We start from the raw sequence: 16,569 nt of genomic DNA on the forward strand, positions 1-16,569 counted from the left end.
CTCAGCCCTTTGCAGATCTACTGCGAGGCCGAGGGCGTGAGCGTACGTAAGGCGTCCCTCGCAACCCTAACCTTAACCCGAGGTCCCAGAACACCTTACATTGCTCCTTGCGCCTTTCCCCCGGACATCGTCATCAGTGATCTGATGAAGAAGCTGGACATCCTGGGCGATAACGCCGTAAGTGTATGTCGAACTCCTTATGTTCGCACTCCACGAGACTCGGCGGCTCAAATGTGACTTTTGGAAGGCTTTGCGCTGAAAGAAGCTTGTTGACGCTGTGCCTTTGGGCTCTTGCAGAATCTCACCAACGAGGAGCAGGTGGTCGTGATTCACGCCAGGACCCTTCTCACCCTAGCCGAGAAGGTAACGCGCACGTCCACGCACGCTCTCGCATTCTGCTTATATGACAGCAGCCTTTCCTCAGTGGTTAGATTACATCAAAGTGACCAAATCAGCACTTCAACAGTAGATGTTGGACATTGAAAGTGAGAAGGTAGACAGACACGCGACATCAGCCAAGGGGAACTCCGGCAATGTGCCCCAACAATTCTGACCTTGAGCTGTGCTAGGATATGTTCTGTAACCAGAAGGGCTACCTGGATGAAGAGTTGGACTTCAGGAAGCGTTCCATGGACCAGGCTCATAAGGTAAGCCGCCCTCAAATCTCCCGCCGGACCACTGATGGACGAGGATTGCGGCCCAGAGGATCCTGGAGCTGGAGGCCATGTTGTACGAGGCGCTACCGCAGCGGGACTGCCCCGCCACGGACGGCGAAAAAGCCAGCCACGCTGGCGTGAATGACGTGCTGACGGCGGATCAGAGAGAAGAGCTTAGGAGCGCCGTGGACCAATGGAAGCGAGCCCTGATGTGGGAGTTGAGGGAGCGCGACGCTTGCATCCTCCAAGAGAGAATGGATCTGCTGCACAGCGCGCAACAGGTAAGGGCCCAAAGCCAGCCCGGCACTTACTTGCACGCTTACTGGCTTTTGAAGGCCACTTTCCATTTGTCCGTCCTAGAGGAACAAAGAGCTGAAAGAATTCATCGAAGCTCAGAAGAGACAAATAAACAATTGGAGGAGAAGTTTCTGTTTCTCTTTCTATTCTTCTCCTTGGCCTTCATTCTGTGGCCCTAACACCAGCTGGTGAGTGAGCTCCAGCGGCACCGCACTCGACACCTCCGATACACTGCCAGCCGGTCTCAGACGTTGGCAGACGCTCCGATGCCAACGTATACCCCCCGCCACGGTGACAGAGGCACCGCGTCACACCGGCGCTCATCCAATCAGAAGGCAGGAAAGGCAAATTCACATGCAGGGCACTCTTGAACCAGAAGAGAGCGCCACAAAAAACGGTTGTTGCCCCAAACGCGCACTAAAAAGGGTCAGAATAACAAGAGTCCCACCGGCCAGCCGGGGCCACCCGTCCATCCATTTATTCAGGGGGGAAAAAAATTGGAGTCACCGGTGAGTACATTTTGCATTTAGCTCTGCTTTTCTGCTTCTGTCTTCAAGTGTGTGGCATCCTGCGACCAAAGATTCAGCCAACCCCAAAGCGGTTGACCTCAACGTCCCACCACCATGCCGACCAGAGCAGGTGATGTGATGCTTTGGACATCCTTCCGTCTCAGATGTCCAAAAGTACTCTTTGCCACATCTGCGGCAATATGGTGTCTTTTCAAAGGTGCAAATAAATCCAGCGTGGGCGGAACACGCAAGAATAGCAAAAATAAAGTCAAACCTTGGTTTTCGACCACAATCCGTTCCAGAAGGCGGTTCGAGAAGCAAATCGGTCGAATTCCGAATCCATTTTTCCCATTACAAATAATAGAAAAAAAATTAGTCCGTTCCAAGACTAAAAAACCCCCCTTTTTTTTTTTAAACATTTTTTTCATTTGCGCATTTTTCTCCGATCGCGCAACTGCAGCGCACCACCGAACGCGCAACCGTAGCGCGTCGCCGACCGCGCAACTGCACAGCGCTGGTCGCATTATTGTGACAGAGCCGTCGCTGAAATTTAGAAAATATTTTTAAAGTCCTGATGTACTTTCTAAAATTTAAGTGGATTTCAGTGCTCGGGGAGCTTTATTTGGTCCGATCGCGCAACTGCAGCGTGCTGGGCGCTCAGTGTCGCATTGCTTTAAGAGCGTCTTTGTGTTATAGGATGCCTTAATGCTCCCACTTGCTTTCTTTGGAGGCATGATTAGGGATTAATACAATCCTCAAAGTAACGAAAATACAATTATTACAGATTCAGTCGGCATCCGGGCCGCGCGGTCGGGTTTTCTCGGGTCCTCCCGGCTCATCTCGTGAGGTTCGACCTCCGAATTTTGTTCAACAACCGAAGCATAACAATCTCGAATTTTTTGTTCAAATTCCGATTTGTTCGAGAACCGGGACGTTCGGAAACTGAGGTTTGACTGTAAAATAAATAGATGCAGCTCACTGACAAGTGCCGCTATTTGAGCTAATTTTAGAACAGTCTTGCGGGCGACTCATGCGGTCCTCACGGGCTACCTGGTGCCCGCGGGCACCGTGTTGGTGACCCCTGGTCTAGAGCGTACACGGTAAGTACAACTCATTGTGTTTAAAAAGATTTACGTTTGTGAATGTTGGTTGAGGCTAAATGTTAATGTTTAATTTCATTCCTTTAGGTTCCACGGTGTTTGTTGGCTGTATGTTTTCCACTGCAAGAAGAGGCTCGTATCATTGACCAGCAGGAGCTACAATGGTGAGTACCCCTTTCGTCGTCCATTTATGTGAAACACTTCCTATTTCATGTCTAACAGTACTCGATTTAACAAATAACCATAAATAAATACAGTGTGGGCAGTCAAGTTAACATATGTGATTATCCTGCCTAATATGTTTATCACAAATATGTCACTAATCACTAAAATTTTTATTTGTTTATCACAACACCTTTGGACCTTCAGCAATCGATTATTTCCCTTCATCTACATAGAGACAGAACGATGGTGTCTTAAACATCTCATTCATTTCACCAAATAACTTCACGCAGGTGGATAACGGCCGTCTCGGTCACGCTATGTTGCGTGATGCAGTTTTGAAGAACTAAATACATTTATTCAATGAATAAGTCAAGCTGGAGTTTGCATGTTCTCCCCGAGCCCGCGTGGGTTTTCTCCGGGTACTCCGGTTTCCTCCCACATCCCAAAAACATGCTTGGTAGGCTGATTGATCACTCCAAATTGTCCCTAGGTGTGAGTGCGAGTGCGAATGATTGTTTGTCTCTGTGTGCCCTTCGATTGGCTGGCAACCGGTTCAGGGTGTCCCCCGCCTACTGCCCGATGACGGCTGGGATAGGCTCCAGCACGCCCGCGACACCCGTGGGGACTAAGCGGTTCAGAAAATGGATGGATGGATGGATGGATGGAATAAGTCAAGCTAGATCTATGTTTATGATGTTGTAAGTTACGGTACCGATTGAAGTTGAGTCCGAAGCCAGTGGAAAACAGCACTGCGTTTGTGCTCTCCAAGTGCAAATGTTGTGATCTCTGACTGACGACCGGGCGAGACTCGAGTAAGAGATGTCCAAACGAGCTCCGGCAGGGCGGGCCAAGGCGGAGTGAACGGGCGCCCTTCAGGCCGCCAATGACGAGCTGAGAGCCAAACTGATGGACGTCCAGTTAGAACTTCAGCAGGAGAAGAACAAGGTGAAAACATTAACAGACAGACACTGCCTGCCTCCCTGCCTGCCTGCCTGCCTGCCTGCCTGCCTGCCTGCCTGCCTGCCTGCCTGCCTGCCTGCCTGCCTGCCTGCCTGCCTGCCTGCCTCCCTGCCTGCCTGTCTGCCTGCCTCCCTCCCTGCCTGCCTCCCTGCCTGCCTGCCTCCCTCCCTCCCTCCCTCCCTCCCTCCCTCCCAGTTTTCCCGATGTAGATTTGACATGCGTGTGCCATGACTGTGTCAGCCTACATCAACAAATGCAGCGAGGACGTCAGCACCACTAAGAATATCATCACCCGGGGCAACCAACGACCCTGGATGACTGAGGAGGTACGTCAAACGCTACGAGCGCCATGACTGTGTCAGCCTACATCAACAAATGCACCGAGGACGTCAGCACCACTAAGAATATCATCACCCGGGGCAACCAACGACCCTGGATGACTGAGGAGGTACGTCAAACGCTACGAGCGCGGAACTCTGCCTTCAAGTCTGGCGACAAGGAGACACTGAGGACAGCGAGAGCCAACTTGAACCGTGCCATCAGGGTAGCGAAGCGAGACCGCAGTCGAAAAATTCTGGATCGTTTCCACGATGCCAACAACAACAGGAGTATGTGGCAAGGCATACGGGCGATTACAGACTACAAATCACCCCCCCCCCCGGTGGGTGAAGTTGATGCTGACTTTCTAAGTGGTCTAAATAACGTCTTTGGGAGGTTCGAGGCACTAAACGGCACTCCAGCAGTTAAAACTGTCCCCCATCAGGAAGAGGAGGTACTCTGCCTTGACTCCGCCGATGTGTAAGACCCTGAGGAGAGTCAACCCCTGTAAGGCCCCTGGCCCCGACAACATTCCTGGGCGTGTGTTCAGGGAATGTGCAAGTCAGCTGGCTGGGGTCATCACAGACATTTTTAACACCTCGCTGGGCCAAGCCACAGTGCCAGCGTGCTTTAAGACTGCCTCCATCATTCCGGTGCCGAAGAAACCTCAAATCACCTCATTTAATGATTACCGACCTGTTGCACTGACTCCAGTCATGATGAAGTGCTTCGAAAGGCTGCTTAAAGGTCACATCGTTTCCAGACTCCCCCCATTATTTGACCCGTTCCAGTTTGCCGACCGGCAAAACCGCTCCACTCAGGACGCCATCTCCTCCGTTCTTCACCTGAGCCTGGCTCACCAGGAGGAGAAGAACACCCATGTGCGGATGCTGTTCCTGGACTTCAGCTCAGCGTTTAACACCATCATCCCACAGCATCTGGTAGGAAAATTGGAACACCTGGGCTTCAACACCCCCCTTCGCAACTGGGCTGCTAGACTTCCTCACCAACAGACCTCAGTCAGTCCGGGTCGGACAGAACACCTCTGATGTCATCACCCTCAGCACAGGCTCCCCTCAGGGCTGCGTCCTGAGCCCCCTGCTGTTCACCCTGATGACACACGACTGCGTCCCCAGGTTCACCACCAATCACATCGTGAAGTTCGCAGACGACACAACCGTGGTGGGGCTCATCAGAGACAACAACGACCTGGACTACAGAGAGGAGGTGGAGCAGCTGGTGGGCTGGTGCAGAGACAACAGCCTGATCCTGAATGTGAAGAAGATGAAGGAGATCATCGTCGACTTCAGGAAAAAACAGCCTCACCACGCTCAACTGATCATCAACAGCTCAGCTGTGGAGGTGGTCAGCAGCACCAAATTCTTGGGGGTCCACATCACAGAAGACCTCACCTGGACTATGAACACTACGGCACTGGTCAAGAGGGCACAGAAGTGCTTGTACTTCCTGCGGAGGATGAGGAGAGCCCACCTGCCCCCACCCATCATGAGGACGTTCTACAGGAGCACCATAGAGAGCATTCTGACAAGCTGTCTCTCTGTGTGGTGTGGAGGCTGCACCGCCTCCGATTGGAAGAACGTGAGGAGAGTGGTGAGGACAGCAGAGAGGATCATAGGGGTTCCTCTTCCATCCATTCAGGACATTTCATCTCAGCGCTGCATGTCCCGTGCCCGTAACATCATCCATGACCCATCACACCCCCACCATGGACTGTTCTCCCTGCTGCCCTCTGGGAAGAGGTTTCGCAGCATCCGCTGCAGGTCCACCAGGTTCTGCAACAACTTTTTCCCTGCTGTCATCAGACTGTTGAACACTAGAACTGTTGAGCTCTAAACTGAACTCTGCATCACACATTCACAGAACTGTACTTTATGACACTACGGACCTCTATCTTGCACTATCTCGCACTACCAACTTTACTGAACTTGTATAAACCCTTTAAATAGAAGTTTAATACATGGTTTAGCATTCCTCTGCACACTCTTGAATACTGTTATGCCTACTTGCACTATTGCATAATTATCACTGCTGCACTTTGTACTTATTTTTATATATATATATATATATATATATATATATATATATATATATATATATATATATATATATATATATATATATATATATAGTATATGTATATATATTGTCATGTAACATGGGGGGTAAAGGTGGTGCAAATGGTAAAATATGGATTGTTCACAGGAATAAATTGGCAGAGCTGAAATTCCAAATTTGTCCAAAAGATGGCGCCAGACCAAAACATGAGACCAAAAAGGGGCCACAATAAGCTAAACTAGTTAAAATAGAAATAAAACAGGAACACGGTGTCGGATTGTGAGTCACGCATGGAAGCACAAATGTGATTTTTACTTTTTGATTTCTTTGCTTGGCTAAAAATGTATTCTGTAACAGCTTAAAGCAATATTGTTAGTCAATTTGATCAAGAGGCCCGCCACTATGAGAATAGTGGCGTGACATAAATTGTTTGGAGAACCACAAATGTGATTTTTACTTTTTGATTTCTTTGCTTGGCTAAAAATGTATTCTGTAACAGCTTAAAGCAATATTGTTAGTCAATTTGGTCAAGAGGCCCGCCACTATGAGAATAGTGGCGTGACATAAATTGTTTAAAGAAATAGATCAAAGGTTTGGATTTTTATTTCAGAGTTAATTGAAGCGTAACTTTAAAAAGTTATTTTCATGAAACAGGAAGTGAAGAAAAGGGGAAGTGAAAGGCTTTACCAGGGGCTAGCTGTACATTGGTGGAAAGTAATGCATGGTCAAGGCGGAAACATCTGCTGAAGGACAGCAGGTGTACGAGCGTGGGAAAATTGTCCAAACCCTATACAGCGTGGGAAAACTGACCAAAATCTATAAGGCGTGGGAAACTAGGCGGTCTTACCCTATAGAGAGGATATAAGTACCAGACAAGCCTATAAAAAGTCCTGAAGGAGCAGCTAAGAGGCTTTTTCCCCCAAAGAATACGTGAAGAAGCCCAAAGGAGCTTCAAGATTTTTTCCAGAGTCCCGGGATCTTTGTGTGAGACGCAGGATCGCTGGTCCGAAATTAACTTGGATTTACTCCAAAAAATTGGACTGGACAACTTTACAGGATAAACTAGGTGAGGGAAAACGACTTTTATGTATTTTAGGGAGAGTGGGGAATAGTCATCGGGCCGCCGGCCCCCTCGAGGCCAGCCTGTTTCTCTAATTTGGATTTTAGAAGTAAGATCAAATTGATCACTCGACTTTGCTTCCACCAAAAATAGCACGCAGCTGGTATCTACCTTTTCCCTCTTTCATGAACTGTGTTTTGCAATCGAATTGTTCTGGGATTGAATGATTTTATTAACACGGGTATCAGTGAGTGAAATTGTTCGGTTTCTGGAGTAATTGAGATTTGTAATTCTATTTCATGTTTCTTCAATAAATGTGTTTCGTATATTATTTACTTGGTTGTGCTCTGATTTGTACTGAATGTGCAATCGATGGTTTGGGGTTGATTTGACGATTTGATTAATGTGCGGGGGGTTATTATGGTATAACATAGGACCGTAATAAATAAAAGTAACATCAGACAATTGTAGAGAATTGAATAACTTTCGTAGTTATTTGAGACACGAGTGAATTTCAATTCGTTTGAAAGTTTGCTTCGTCTGAATAAATTAACGGAAGTGTTTAAATTGGATTATTAGTTTGGTGTAGAACTGAAAGTAATTTAATTATTTGAAGGGCGCAGGCCCGTTCCCCCTTTTGACGGGCCGCGTAAAACGTAACTCCGAACATGTTAGAGAATTAAATAACTTTCGTAGATATTTAAGGGAAGAGTGAATTTTGTTAAAAGTGAATTCGTTTGAAAATTTACTTCCTCTAAATAAAATAACGACGATGGTTAAAATAGATTATTAGAATTGGTGAAGGATAAAAGTATTTCGATTGTCGGTCGGGCGCGGCCCAGTTCCTAAATTTGTCGGGCCGCGTCAAAAGTTAAACAGGACACGATCGAAAAATAGACTTGCCTTCCAAATTAATTACTGGGCAAATCTAAATAGAGTAAGACATTTTTATTCGTTTTAAGAAAGTTGTTAATCTTTTTAAAGCAATCAAGTGGGGTGAAGCACTCCGACAGTTAAGTGCTAGATTTACATATAAGAAGTTAGAATTAATAATATAAAGTGCATTAATTTTCTTCTTAAATGCTATTATTGTCACACTTTTATTAATTCGATTCTCTTTCGAATAAACAAGTTGGTCGGCTCGCTGCATGAGCGACCAAGTGGAACGGACCCATATCAACATTTACTTCGGCAACACTAGTGCTTGGGTGCGCTATACAAACGAATCCCTGAGGCCTTAACAAAGACATCTAAAAATATCCGTAACATAATAAGAACTTCAAACATTAGCGGGGAGCCATCAATACGATGCGGTCACTTCGAAGTCTTGCCTCGAATTGAGTTACTCGGCTCGAGCTTCGGGTGACTTGAGAGGGATTGGCGTCGTACAGAAATTAGATTGATTCCGGTGGAGTTAATTTAACTCGGGTGGTTAGATTACGGACGAATCTCCGAACCCGGCTAAGACAAACCCGTTACCGGGAAGCCGGGGGCACCTTATTGAAAGAGGTGCGTTTGACAATATATTTTCATAGGATATGTTACTTCTATTCAACTGCAATATCACTACTTTGTTGTAAGACGTATGCAACGAAATTTCGTTTTGTATGCACCATGTGCAGACAAGATGACAATAAAGTTTGTCTAAGTCATGTCAGGTCAGCTGTCTGGAGAGAGAGAGAAGTCAGGACCTGCGGGCGGAGCACCACTGTGCCACCGCCGCCATGACGGAACTCAAAAGCAAACTCCATGAGGAGAAGCAGAAAGAGTTAGCCGTTACCAGGGAGACATTACTGCGGCAGTATGAAATGGAGCTGATGAGAGTGATCAAAATCAAAGATGGAGAGATCCAGCGACTGAATGCCTTGGTCCTCAGCCTGAGGGACGACTGGTGATCCGCTCAATCCGTGTCTGACTATCCGCACGCCACGTCGGGCTCCGATGCGGCCGCTACCGTATTGTGTAGCTTGTCCCCAGTAAGCGTTGCGGCGCTCCGTTGCGGTCTCAATGGCCCGGTGTGGCGCAATGTCTGCTCAGGTGAGGAGCGGGGGCGCTTTGCTGGCGGAGGTGGAGGAGACGCGGCGGTGTTGGGAGACCGAGCGGTGTCGCCTCCACCAGGAGCGCGGAAGAAACCCTGGCAGCGGCCCAGCAGGCCTGGCAGTCCCGAGCGGACGAGCTCCGATCGGCTCATCACCAGCATCGGGAGGAGCTGAGCCGAACCAAGAGAGACTGCGAGAGGGAGATCCGCTGACTGGTAGGACTGATCAGCTGCGCGGTGCGTGGCTATGTTCCCAATTTCGTCGTATACCTGCAGTGCAATGACACCTAAGGCATTCTATTCTATTTCACAAGAAGAAAATGTCCGGTTGCTCGCTTCGCTTTTGTCACAGCAAAGGTGTTCTAGTCGATTCAAGAAAAAAATTGGCCGGTTGCTCTCTTTGTTTTTGTCATAATTCTGGCAAATGAGTTTGCCCGCCTGCCTGAACGCTCCCCGTTTGTACATCCAGATGGATGAGATCAAGCTGAAAGACAGAGCGGTTAGTGTTTTGGATAAAGCCCTGGGGCCGGCCACGTCCACCGCCTTCAGCTGTAGACTCAGGGTGCCGAGCAGCAGATCGCTGCCCTGAGGGATTCCCAAAGGGCGGGCCTAAACTACCCTGGAAGCGGGGTCAACGCCGCTACTAGCAATCCTCTTCATAGCGTAAGCCACCTCATCACACACTTGCAGTACGCATGACTTAGTTCGTTGCTGGAGGAAGGTAGCACAAAAACAGTTTTGAACTTCGAACGAGTGGTTGTGTGTGTGTGTTGCGGGGCGTTTTCAGTCTCAGGAGGATCGGGACACGCGACGGTTTCATCTGAAAATCGCTGAGCTCAGCGCAGTCATCAGGAAACTGGAGGATCGAAACGCCCTGCTTTCTGAAGAGCGCGATGAACTGGTAATTTATTGACGGCACGCTTGAAGGTTTGCGCTACGTTTGATGCGCGCCATCCAGCGAGGCACCCATTGCGCTTGCTTATTAGTTGAGCGGCGCGGCGAGTCGGTTGCCTGGTAGATGTCTTTTATTGGGAGCCAATGCCACGATTCCGTTCAAACCGATGCAAAAGGAACGAATACGTTCTGGCCCGCGTGTTGTGTGTCTTTCACATCTCGCACTTCATGCTTGCAGCTAAAGCGACTGAGAGAAACAGAAAGCCAGTTTCTGCCACTCCTGTACAAAAACAAACGCCTGAGCAGGAAGAATGAAGAACTCTCGCTGGTGCTGTGTCGCCTTGAAAACAAAGTGCGCTTTGTCACCCAGGAGAACGAGGAGATGGCAAGCTTGGTAAGTCGACGTGGACAACGGCGGCGTGCCAACAGAGTCCACTGCATTTGTGTTCCACAGAGAAGGCCTAGTTCGCTAAATGACCTGGACCGCGGTTGCGGCCAGCAGGACGGTGAAATAGAGTTACTTCAAGTTGTGGAGCAGCGGCACATCATCGACGACTTGTCCAAGGTCTTCAGGCAGGCGACTCGGTGCACGTACGGCTGCGCCGCGCTCGCTCGCTGTCGCCAGGAAACCTTTTCCGTCCAAAGCTTGGCCGGCGGCCGCCATCCAAAAAATTGGCCCCTTAAATTCCGACCTTTCAAACAGGAGCATTGTGCGCACGCGTTTGAACACGCTTTAGACTTATTTTGCCGTTTTCAGCAGCTCAAAGCTCCCGTTTTGTCAGCGCCTTTGCCACTCGCTGTGCGCTGAAAACAACGGACTCGCCCGGCTGCTCAGCCCGTCAACCATTAGCCACGAGCGCGACGTCATTGTCCGTAGGGAGCTAGTGGCAAAATGCACCCTGTTAGAGTTGCGCTCGCTCCAACTTATTTTGGAAGAACCACACGGGAGACAAGTAAGTTCTTTTGGACACCTGCAGGTGGAGAGTCCATCCGTTGTACGAATGAAGTCTGACTCTCGGCTCCTGCACGAGCATTTTTATTAAGAGAAACAGGGTGGGTGTAAGCGTGGATTGAATAGAGAAAGCCCTTGACCTCTAGTCAAATCATAGCAAGGGGTGTTTTACAACTTTGTGTAGGAAGTTGCTATCGCTTATGATAGGGATAAATAAGGGATAAATAATATTATTTATTACAGGTTGCAGTCAAAGTCAAAGCAACATAATCATACGATAAAGATAATCTGGAAAACCCTGACACACCCTGTAGTTGTCACTTTTGGAAAAGACGAGCGTCCCTCCAATCATCGCCGGTGACGTGTTTTTCAGGCTCTGGAGACAGGAGCTCATGTCACAAATGTCATTGTGAGTCGCGTTTGTTTCTGCGCCGGAGCCGTTCGTTCCCTTTGCATCCAAAGAATCTCAAAGGCGGATTATTTGTGGAGAGAGATTTGCTGCTACGATACCGACGTCGAGAATCTCTGAGGAGGAACAAAGCGTGAGGTCCTGCAAGGTGAGTCTGTTTGTTTGCGGCTGCTTGGTGTTGCGCAAGATGAAATGGCCTTTTTCTCGCTATCGTTCCTCTCGTCGATTCATCGTGAGGTGTCGCTTCAGTTTGTTCAGAGAGATGTTTGCTTCCGCGCCCGCAGGTCATCGAAACATTTTACGGCTACGACGAAGACGTGTTGGTGGACTCGGACGGATCGTCCTTGTCTTTTCACACCGACAGAACCCCCGACACGGAACCCGAAGAGGTAGCCCGCCATTTCTGCCAGCGTATTGGCGCCAAACATTCCTCTTCAGCCTGGAATCGGACTCGTCTTTGCGTCGCGGGTGCTTTGTCGCCGGTCTGACTGATTCTGGTACTAGTGCTGTGTTGCATTGGTGTGTGCATGAGGAGGCGGAGCTTCGCTACCGCCAGCTGACGCAAGAATATCAAGCGCTGCAACGAGCCTACGCTCTGCTCGCCCAGACCAGCGGAGGGGACTACGACGCCGAAAAGGAGATCAAGGTGGCGCCCCATCCCGCAACCCCCGGCCGGGTCGCAGCCTCCCCGTTCTCACCCAGCCTCGGGTGTTCTCTGGTCTGAAAGGAGGAGGAGGAGCCTCCCTCCTCCTCCTTTCAGACCAGAGAAAAGCTGATGGTAGAAATGGGTCACTATCAAAGCAGAGTAGCAGATCTGGAGTCAGCGCTGAAGCAACAAGGACAGGTAAGCTCATCAATGAGCACACCTTTTTCTCAGACAAAATAGCTACATTCTTCAGTCACTCATTCGTTTGGCATTACTGGACCAACCCCCCCCCCCCCCCCCCCTGAACGTGGCTGGGAAAATGCGGAGAAAAGCAAATGTCATTTTCCAGTCAACCAAAGAATTTGTGGATGAAAATGACACAACATTCCAAAGCTGTCCACGCGTTTGTCTCTTCTAGAATGTCAAGTGGGTGGAGGAGAAGCAGCTGCTGCGTCAGAGCAATCAGCAGTTGGCCGAAAAGGTGACGGAAAGAAAGGCGCTGGGCGGAGTCGCTTGGCGTCACACCCGTCGGGAAGTCCCGCAGATGAGGTCTGACTGTCTTTTCAGGTCAGGTGGATGGAGGCGGAAGAAGCGCGTCTGAAAGAGCACATCCAGGATATCCGAGACCAAAACGAACTGCTTGAGTTCCGCATCCTGGAGCTGGAGGTGGGAAGACTCGCACAAGCGTGTTGAGGCCAGAGATGTGACAGACGGACGGACGGACGGATGCATGCCTCTGCCTTTCAGGAGAGGGAGTGGCCCTCCCCCGTCTTGAAGTTTCTGCAAGTCCGTTTCCCAGACGGCCTCAGCCCTTTGCAGATCTACTGCGAGGCCGAGGGCGTGAGCGTACGTAAGGCGTCCCTCGCAACCATAACCTTAACCCGAGGTCCCAGAACACCTTACATTGCTCCTTGCGCCTTTCCCCCGGACATCGTCATCAGTGATCTGATGAAGAAGCTGGACATCCTGGGCGATAACGCCGTAAGTGTATGTCGAACTCCTTATGTTCGCACTCCACGAGACTTGGCGGCTCAAATGTGACTTTTGGAAGGCTTTGCGCTGAAAGAAGCTTGTTGACCCTGTGCCTTTGGGCTCTTGCAGAATCTCACCAACGAGGAGCAGGTGGTCGTGATTCACGCCAGGACCCTTCTCACCCTAGCCGAGAAGGTAATGTGCACGTCCACGCACGCTCTCGCATTCTGCTTATGTGACAGCAGCCTTTCCTCAGTGGTTAGAATACATCAAAGTGACCAAGTCAGCACTTCAACAGTAGATGTTGGACATTGAAAGTGAGAAGGTAGACAGACACGCGACATCAGCCAAGGGGAACTCCGACAATGTGCCCCAACAATTCTGACTTTGAGCTGTGCTAGGATATGTTCTGTAAGCAGAAGGGCTACCTGGATGAAGAGTTGGACTTCAGGAAGCGTTCCATGGACCAGGCTCATAAGGTAAGCCGCCCTCAAATCTCCCGCCGGACCACTGCTGGACGAGGATTGCGGCCCAGAGGATCCTGGAGCTGGAGGCCATGTTGTACGAGGCGCTACCGCAGCGGGACTGCCCCGCCACGAACGGCGAAAAAGCCAGCCACGCTGGCGTGAATGACGTGCTGACGGCGGATCAGAGAGAAGAGCTTAGGAGCGCCGTGGACCAATGGAAGCGAGCCCTGATGTGCGAGTTGAGGGAGCGCGACGCTTGCATCCTCCAAGAGAGAATGGATCTGCTGCACAGCGCGCAACAGGTAAGGGCCCAAAGCCAGCCCGGCACTTACTTGCACGCTTACTGGCTTTTGAAGGCCACTTTCCATTTGTCCGTCCTAGAGGAACAAAGAGCTGAAAGAATTCATCGAAGCTCAGAAGAGACAAATCAAACAATTGGAGGAGAAGTTTCTGTTTCTCTTTCTATTCTTCTCCTTGGCCTTCATTCTGTGGCCCTAACACCAGCTGGTGAGTGAGCTCCAGCGGCACCGCACTCGACGCCTCCGATACACTGCCAGCCGGTCTCAAACGTTGGCAGACGCTCCGATGCCGACGTATACCCCCCGCCACGGTGACAGAGGCACCGCGTCACACCGGCGCTCATCCAATCAGAAGGCAGGAAAGGCAAATTCACATGCAGGGCACTCTTGAACCAGAAGAGAGCGCCACAAAAAAACGGTTGTTGCCCCAAACGCGCACTAAAAAGGGTCAGAATAACAAGAGTCCCACCGGCCAGCCGGGGCCACCCGTCCATCCATTTCTTCAGGGGGGAAAAAATTGGAGTCACCGGTGAGTACTCTTTGCCACATCTGTGGTAATACGGTGTCTTTTCAAAGGTGCAAATAAATCCAGCGTGGGCGGAACACGCACGTCTTCGTTTTTTCCCGCTTTGTTTGTGTGACAGCTGTTGTGAAAATTGTATACAATTAAAGTTGTATAGTACAGGTTTGGCCAAGCCGCAATTCCTGAACCGCATGCGGCTCTTTGCTTGGATTAATGCGGCCCTTTTATGTTCATATCAACATTTGTGTGTGTGTGTGTGTGTGTGTGGGGGGGGGGCGGTTGTGCGTGTTGGCTTCACTTGAGTTCAATTTGGTATTTTGGTCAAAAGCGCATGTGGTGAAATTCCACAAAGTAGGATGGGCAAACACATTCCAGTAAACTATTAGTGTCAATTGGGCTCTCGAAATGGCAGGGAAAAGATGCACAGCAAAACGGAAATATGTAGATGAACACAGGACGTTTTTATCAGAGTGGGAAAGTTTCTATTTTTTGTTGAACGTGATGGCAAACCATTCTGCCTGATATGTCAGACCTCAGCGCATTTCAAATATTCAAATCTTCAGCGCCATGCACTTCAGCTCACTCAATGGCTAACATTGATCAGGCGTCGAACCCGCAACATCATGCTTAAGAGGTGGACATGCTAACCAGTGCGCCATTATGTCAACGCATAATAACTAAGTCTACTGATCAAAACAGCGGTTACTATATGACGTCGCTACGTCGTGGTCAAGTGACGCAGACAAGACATCAATGGACGGACCTTCCTCCGAAATTAGAATCCGTGAGCAGAGTTAACTTGTTTAAAAGGGAGTGGGCAGAAGAAATATTTAATTTATTTAAATCTATTTTGAGTGCACACCATTATGCCAATGCATAACAACTGTAAATCTACTAAACAAAACAGCGGTTGCTATATGACATCTGCCACGTTGTGGTCACGTGACAGACGTGACGTCGATGGGCGAAACTTCCGCCGGAATTCAAATCCGCGGGGAGAGTTAACTTGTTTAAAAGGGAGTGGGCAGAAGAATTATTTAATTTATTCAAATCCATTTGGAGTGTGCGCCATTATGTCAATGCATAACAACTGTAAGTCTACTAAACAAAACAGCGGTTGCTATATGACGTCTGCCACGTCGAGGTCACGTGACGCGGACGTGACGTCGATGCCTACTTTACATCCCACCGATCACAGGACCCCTTGGCTGCATAACCGCGCCCCCTTCCCAACCAATCGGATTTGCTATACACGAAAACGACGCCAATGGGCGGGCTCTTCCGCCAGAATTTAAATCCGTGGGCGCGGCTCGCAACAGGAAGTAGGAAAATGGCGATGTTGACAAAGACACAGCGGATGGTAACATAAGACTAACGAGAGAAATATTTTTATTTTCTGCTTGCAACTGGACCGTCCAGAGCGTACACGGTAAGTACAACTCATCGTTTTTAAAAAGAAGTACTTTTGTTGCCCTGAAAAGCGAGTGAGTGTGGCGTTTGGGGGGAACGTCGAATTTCGACGATTATTTCGACTGGTCAACGGTTGTAAATGATTGCGTTGATTAAAAACTTTATTTAACTCTACTCTTAACTTTGCCGTTTCAGATATGCGGGTATTACACCGCGGAAATGACGTCAATAGGCTGAACTGTCGCCAAAATTCAAATCTGTGGGCGCAATGGCCTTGAGCGAGACAACGGATACAAACACGACGACTATCAACAGAAATATCTTTATTTTCTGCTTGCAAGTGGACCGTCTAGAGCATACACGGTAAGTACAACTCATTAGGTTTAAAAAGATTTACGTTTGTGTAGTTTGCGTTGCGTTACATCTGTGAATGTTGGTTGAGGCTAAATGTTAATGTTTAATTTCCTTCCTTTAGGTTCCACGGTGTTTGTTGGCTGTAAGTTTTCCACTGCAAGAAGAGGCTCGTATCATTGACCAGGAGCGAGCTACAAGTATCATTGACCAGGAGCGAGCTACAATGGTGAGTAGCCATAACATTTATGTTAAACACTTCCTATTTCATGTCTAACAGTACTTGATTTAACAAATAACCATAAATAAATACAGTGTGGGCACTGAAGTTAACATATGTGATTATACTGCCTAATCCGTCACCGAGTATATTGTTGCAAAGTAATATAAGATCCAAAGTTGTAATTCAGAATAGTTTTCAAAAGAAGGCCATTAGAATTATATACAAGTCTGATTACCCAGAACAT

At 48.9% G+C, this 16,569-nt stretch overlaps 2 protein-coding genes across 3 annotated transcripts; both read left to right on the top strand.

The window, feature by feature from the left end:
• Positions 1-406: 406 nt before the first annotated feature.
• Positions 407-14,469, top strand: LOC125973168 (janus kinase and microtubule-interacting protein 3-like). 2 transcript variants are annotated; one of them, XR_011086446.1, is made up of 5 exons: positions 407-493; positions 570-937; positions 1,017-1,141; positions 1,511-1,679; positions 14,395-14,469. XR_011086446.1 is itself a non-coding variant. In XM_049727036.2 (4 exons), the coding sequence occupies exons 2-4, from the start codon at positions 725-727 to the stop codon at positions 1,599-1,601; spliced, it is 429 nt and encodes a 142-aa protein (XP_049582993.1). In that variant the 5' UTR covers positions 407-493; positions 570-724; the 3' UTR covers positions 1,602-1,713. The 2 variants fall into 2 exon arrangements, 1 of the variants encoding a protein (XP_049582993.1); XM_049727036.2 differs by lacking the exon at positions 14,395-14,469 and having other exon boundaries at positions 1,511-1,713.
• LOC125973169 (janus kinase and microtubule-interacting protein 3-like) lies at positions 13,461-14,346 on the top strand. Its single transcript, XM_049727037.2, has 2 exons — positions 13,461-13,821; positions 13,901-14,346. Exons 1-2 carry the CDS (start codon positions 13,609-13,611, stop codon positions 14,015-14,017), a joined length of 330 nt encoding a protein of 109 aa, XP_049582994.1. The 5' UTR covers positions 13,461-13,608; the 3' UTR covers positions 14,018-14,346.
• Positions 14,470-16,569: the final 2,100 nt, after the last annotated feature.

This window comes from Syngnathus scovelli, unplaced genomic scaffold, assembly GCF_024217435.2.
Source record: "Syngnathus scovelli strain Florida unplaced genomic scaffold, RoL_Ssco_1.2 HiC_scaffold_78, whole genome shotgun sequence".
NCBI classification, from domain to species: domain Eukaryota; kingdom Metazoa; phylum Chordata; class Actinopteri; order Syngnathiformes; family Syngnathidae; genus Syngnathus; species Syngnathus scovelli.

Coding starts and splice junctions, on each gene's coding strand:
- LOC125973168 (XM_049727036.2), top strand. CDS start 725: ATGTTGTACGAGGCGCTACCGCAGCGGGACTGCCCCGCCACGGACGGC. Junction 938..1,016: donor TGCTGCACAGCGCGCAACAG/GTAAGGGCCCAA, acceptor TGTCCGTCCTAG/AGGAACAAAGAGCTGAAAGA. Junction 1,142..1,510: donor TGTGGCCCTAACACCAGCTG/GTGAGTGAGCTC, acceptor TCTGTCTTCAAG/TGTGTGGCATCCTGCGACCA.
- LOC125973169 (XM_049727037.2), top strand. CDS start 13,609: ATGTTGTACGAGGCGCTACCGCAGCGGGACTGCCCCGCCACGAACGGC. Junction 13,822..13,900: donor TGCTGCACAGCGCGCAACAG/GTAAGGGCCCAA, acceptor TGTCCGTCCTAG/AGGAACAAAGAGCTGAAAGA.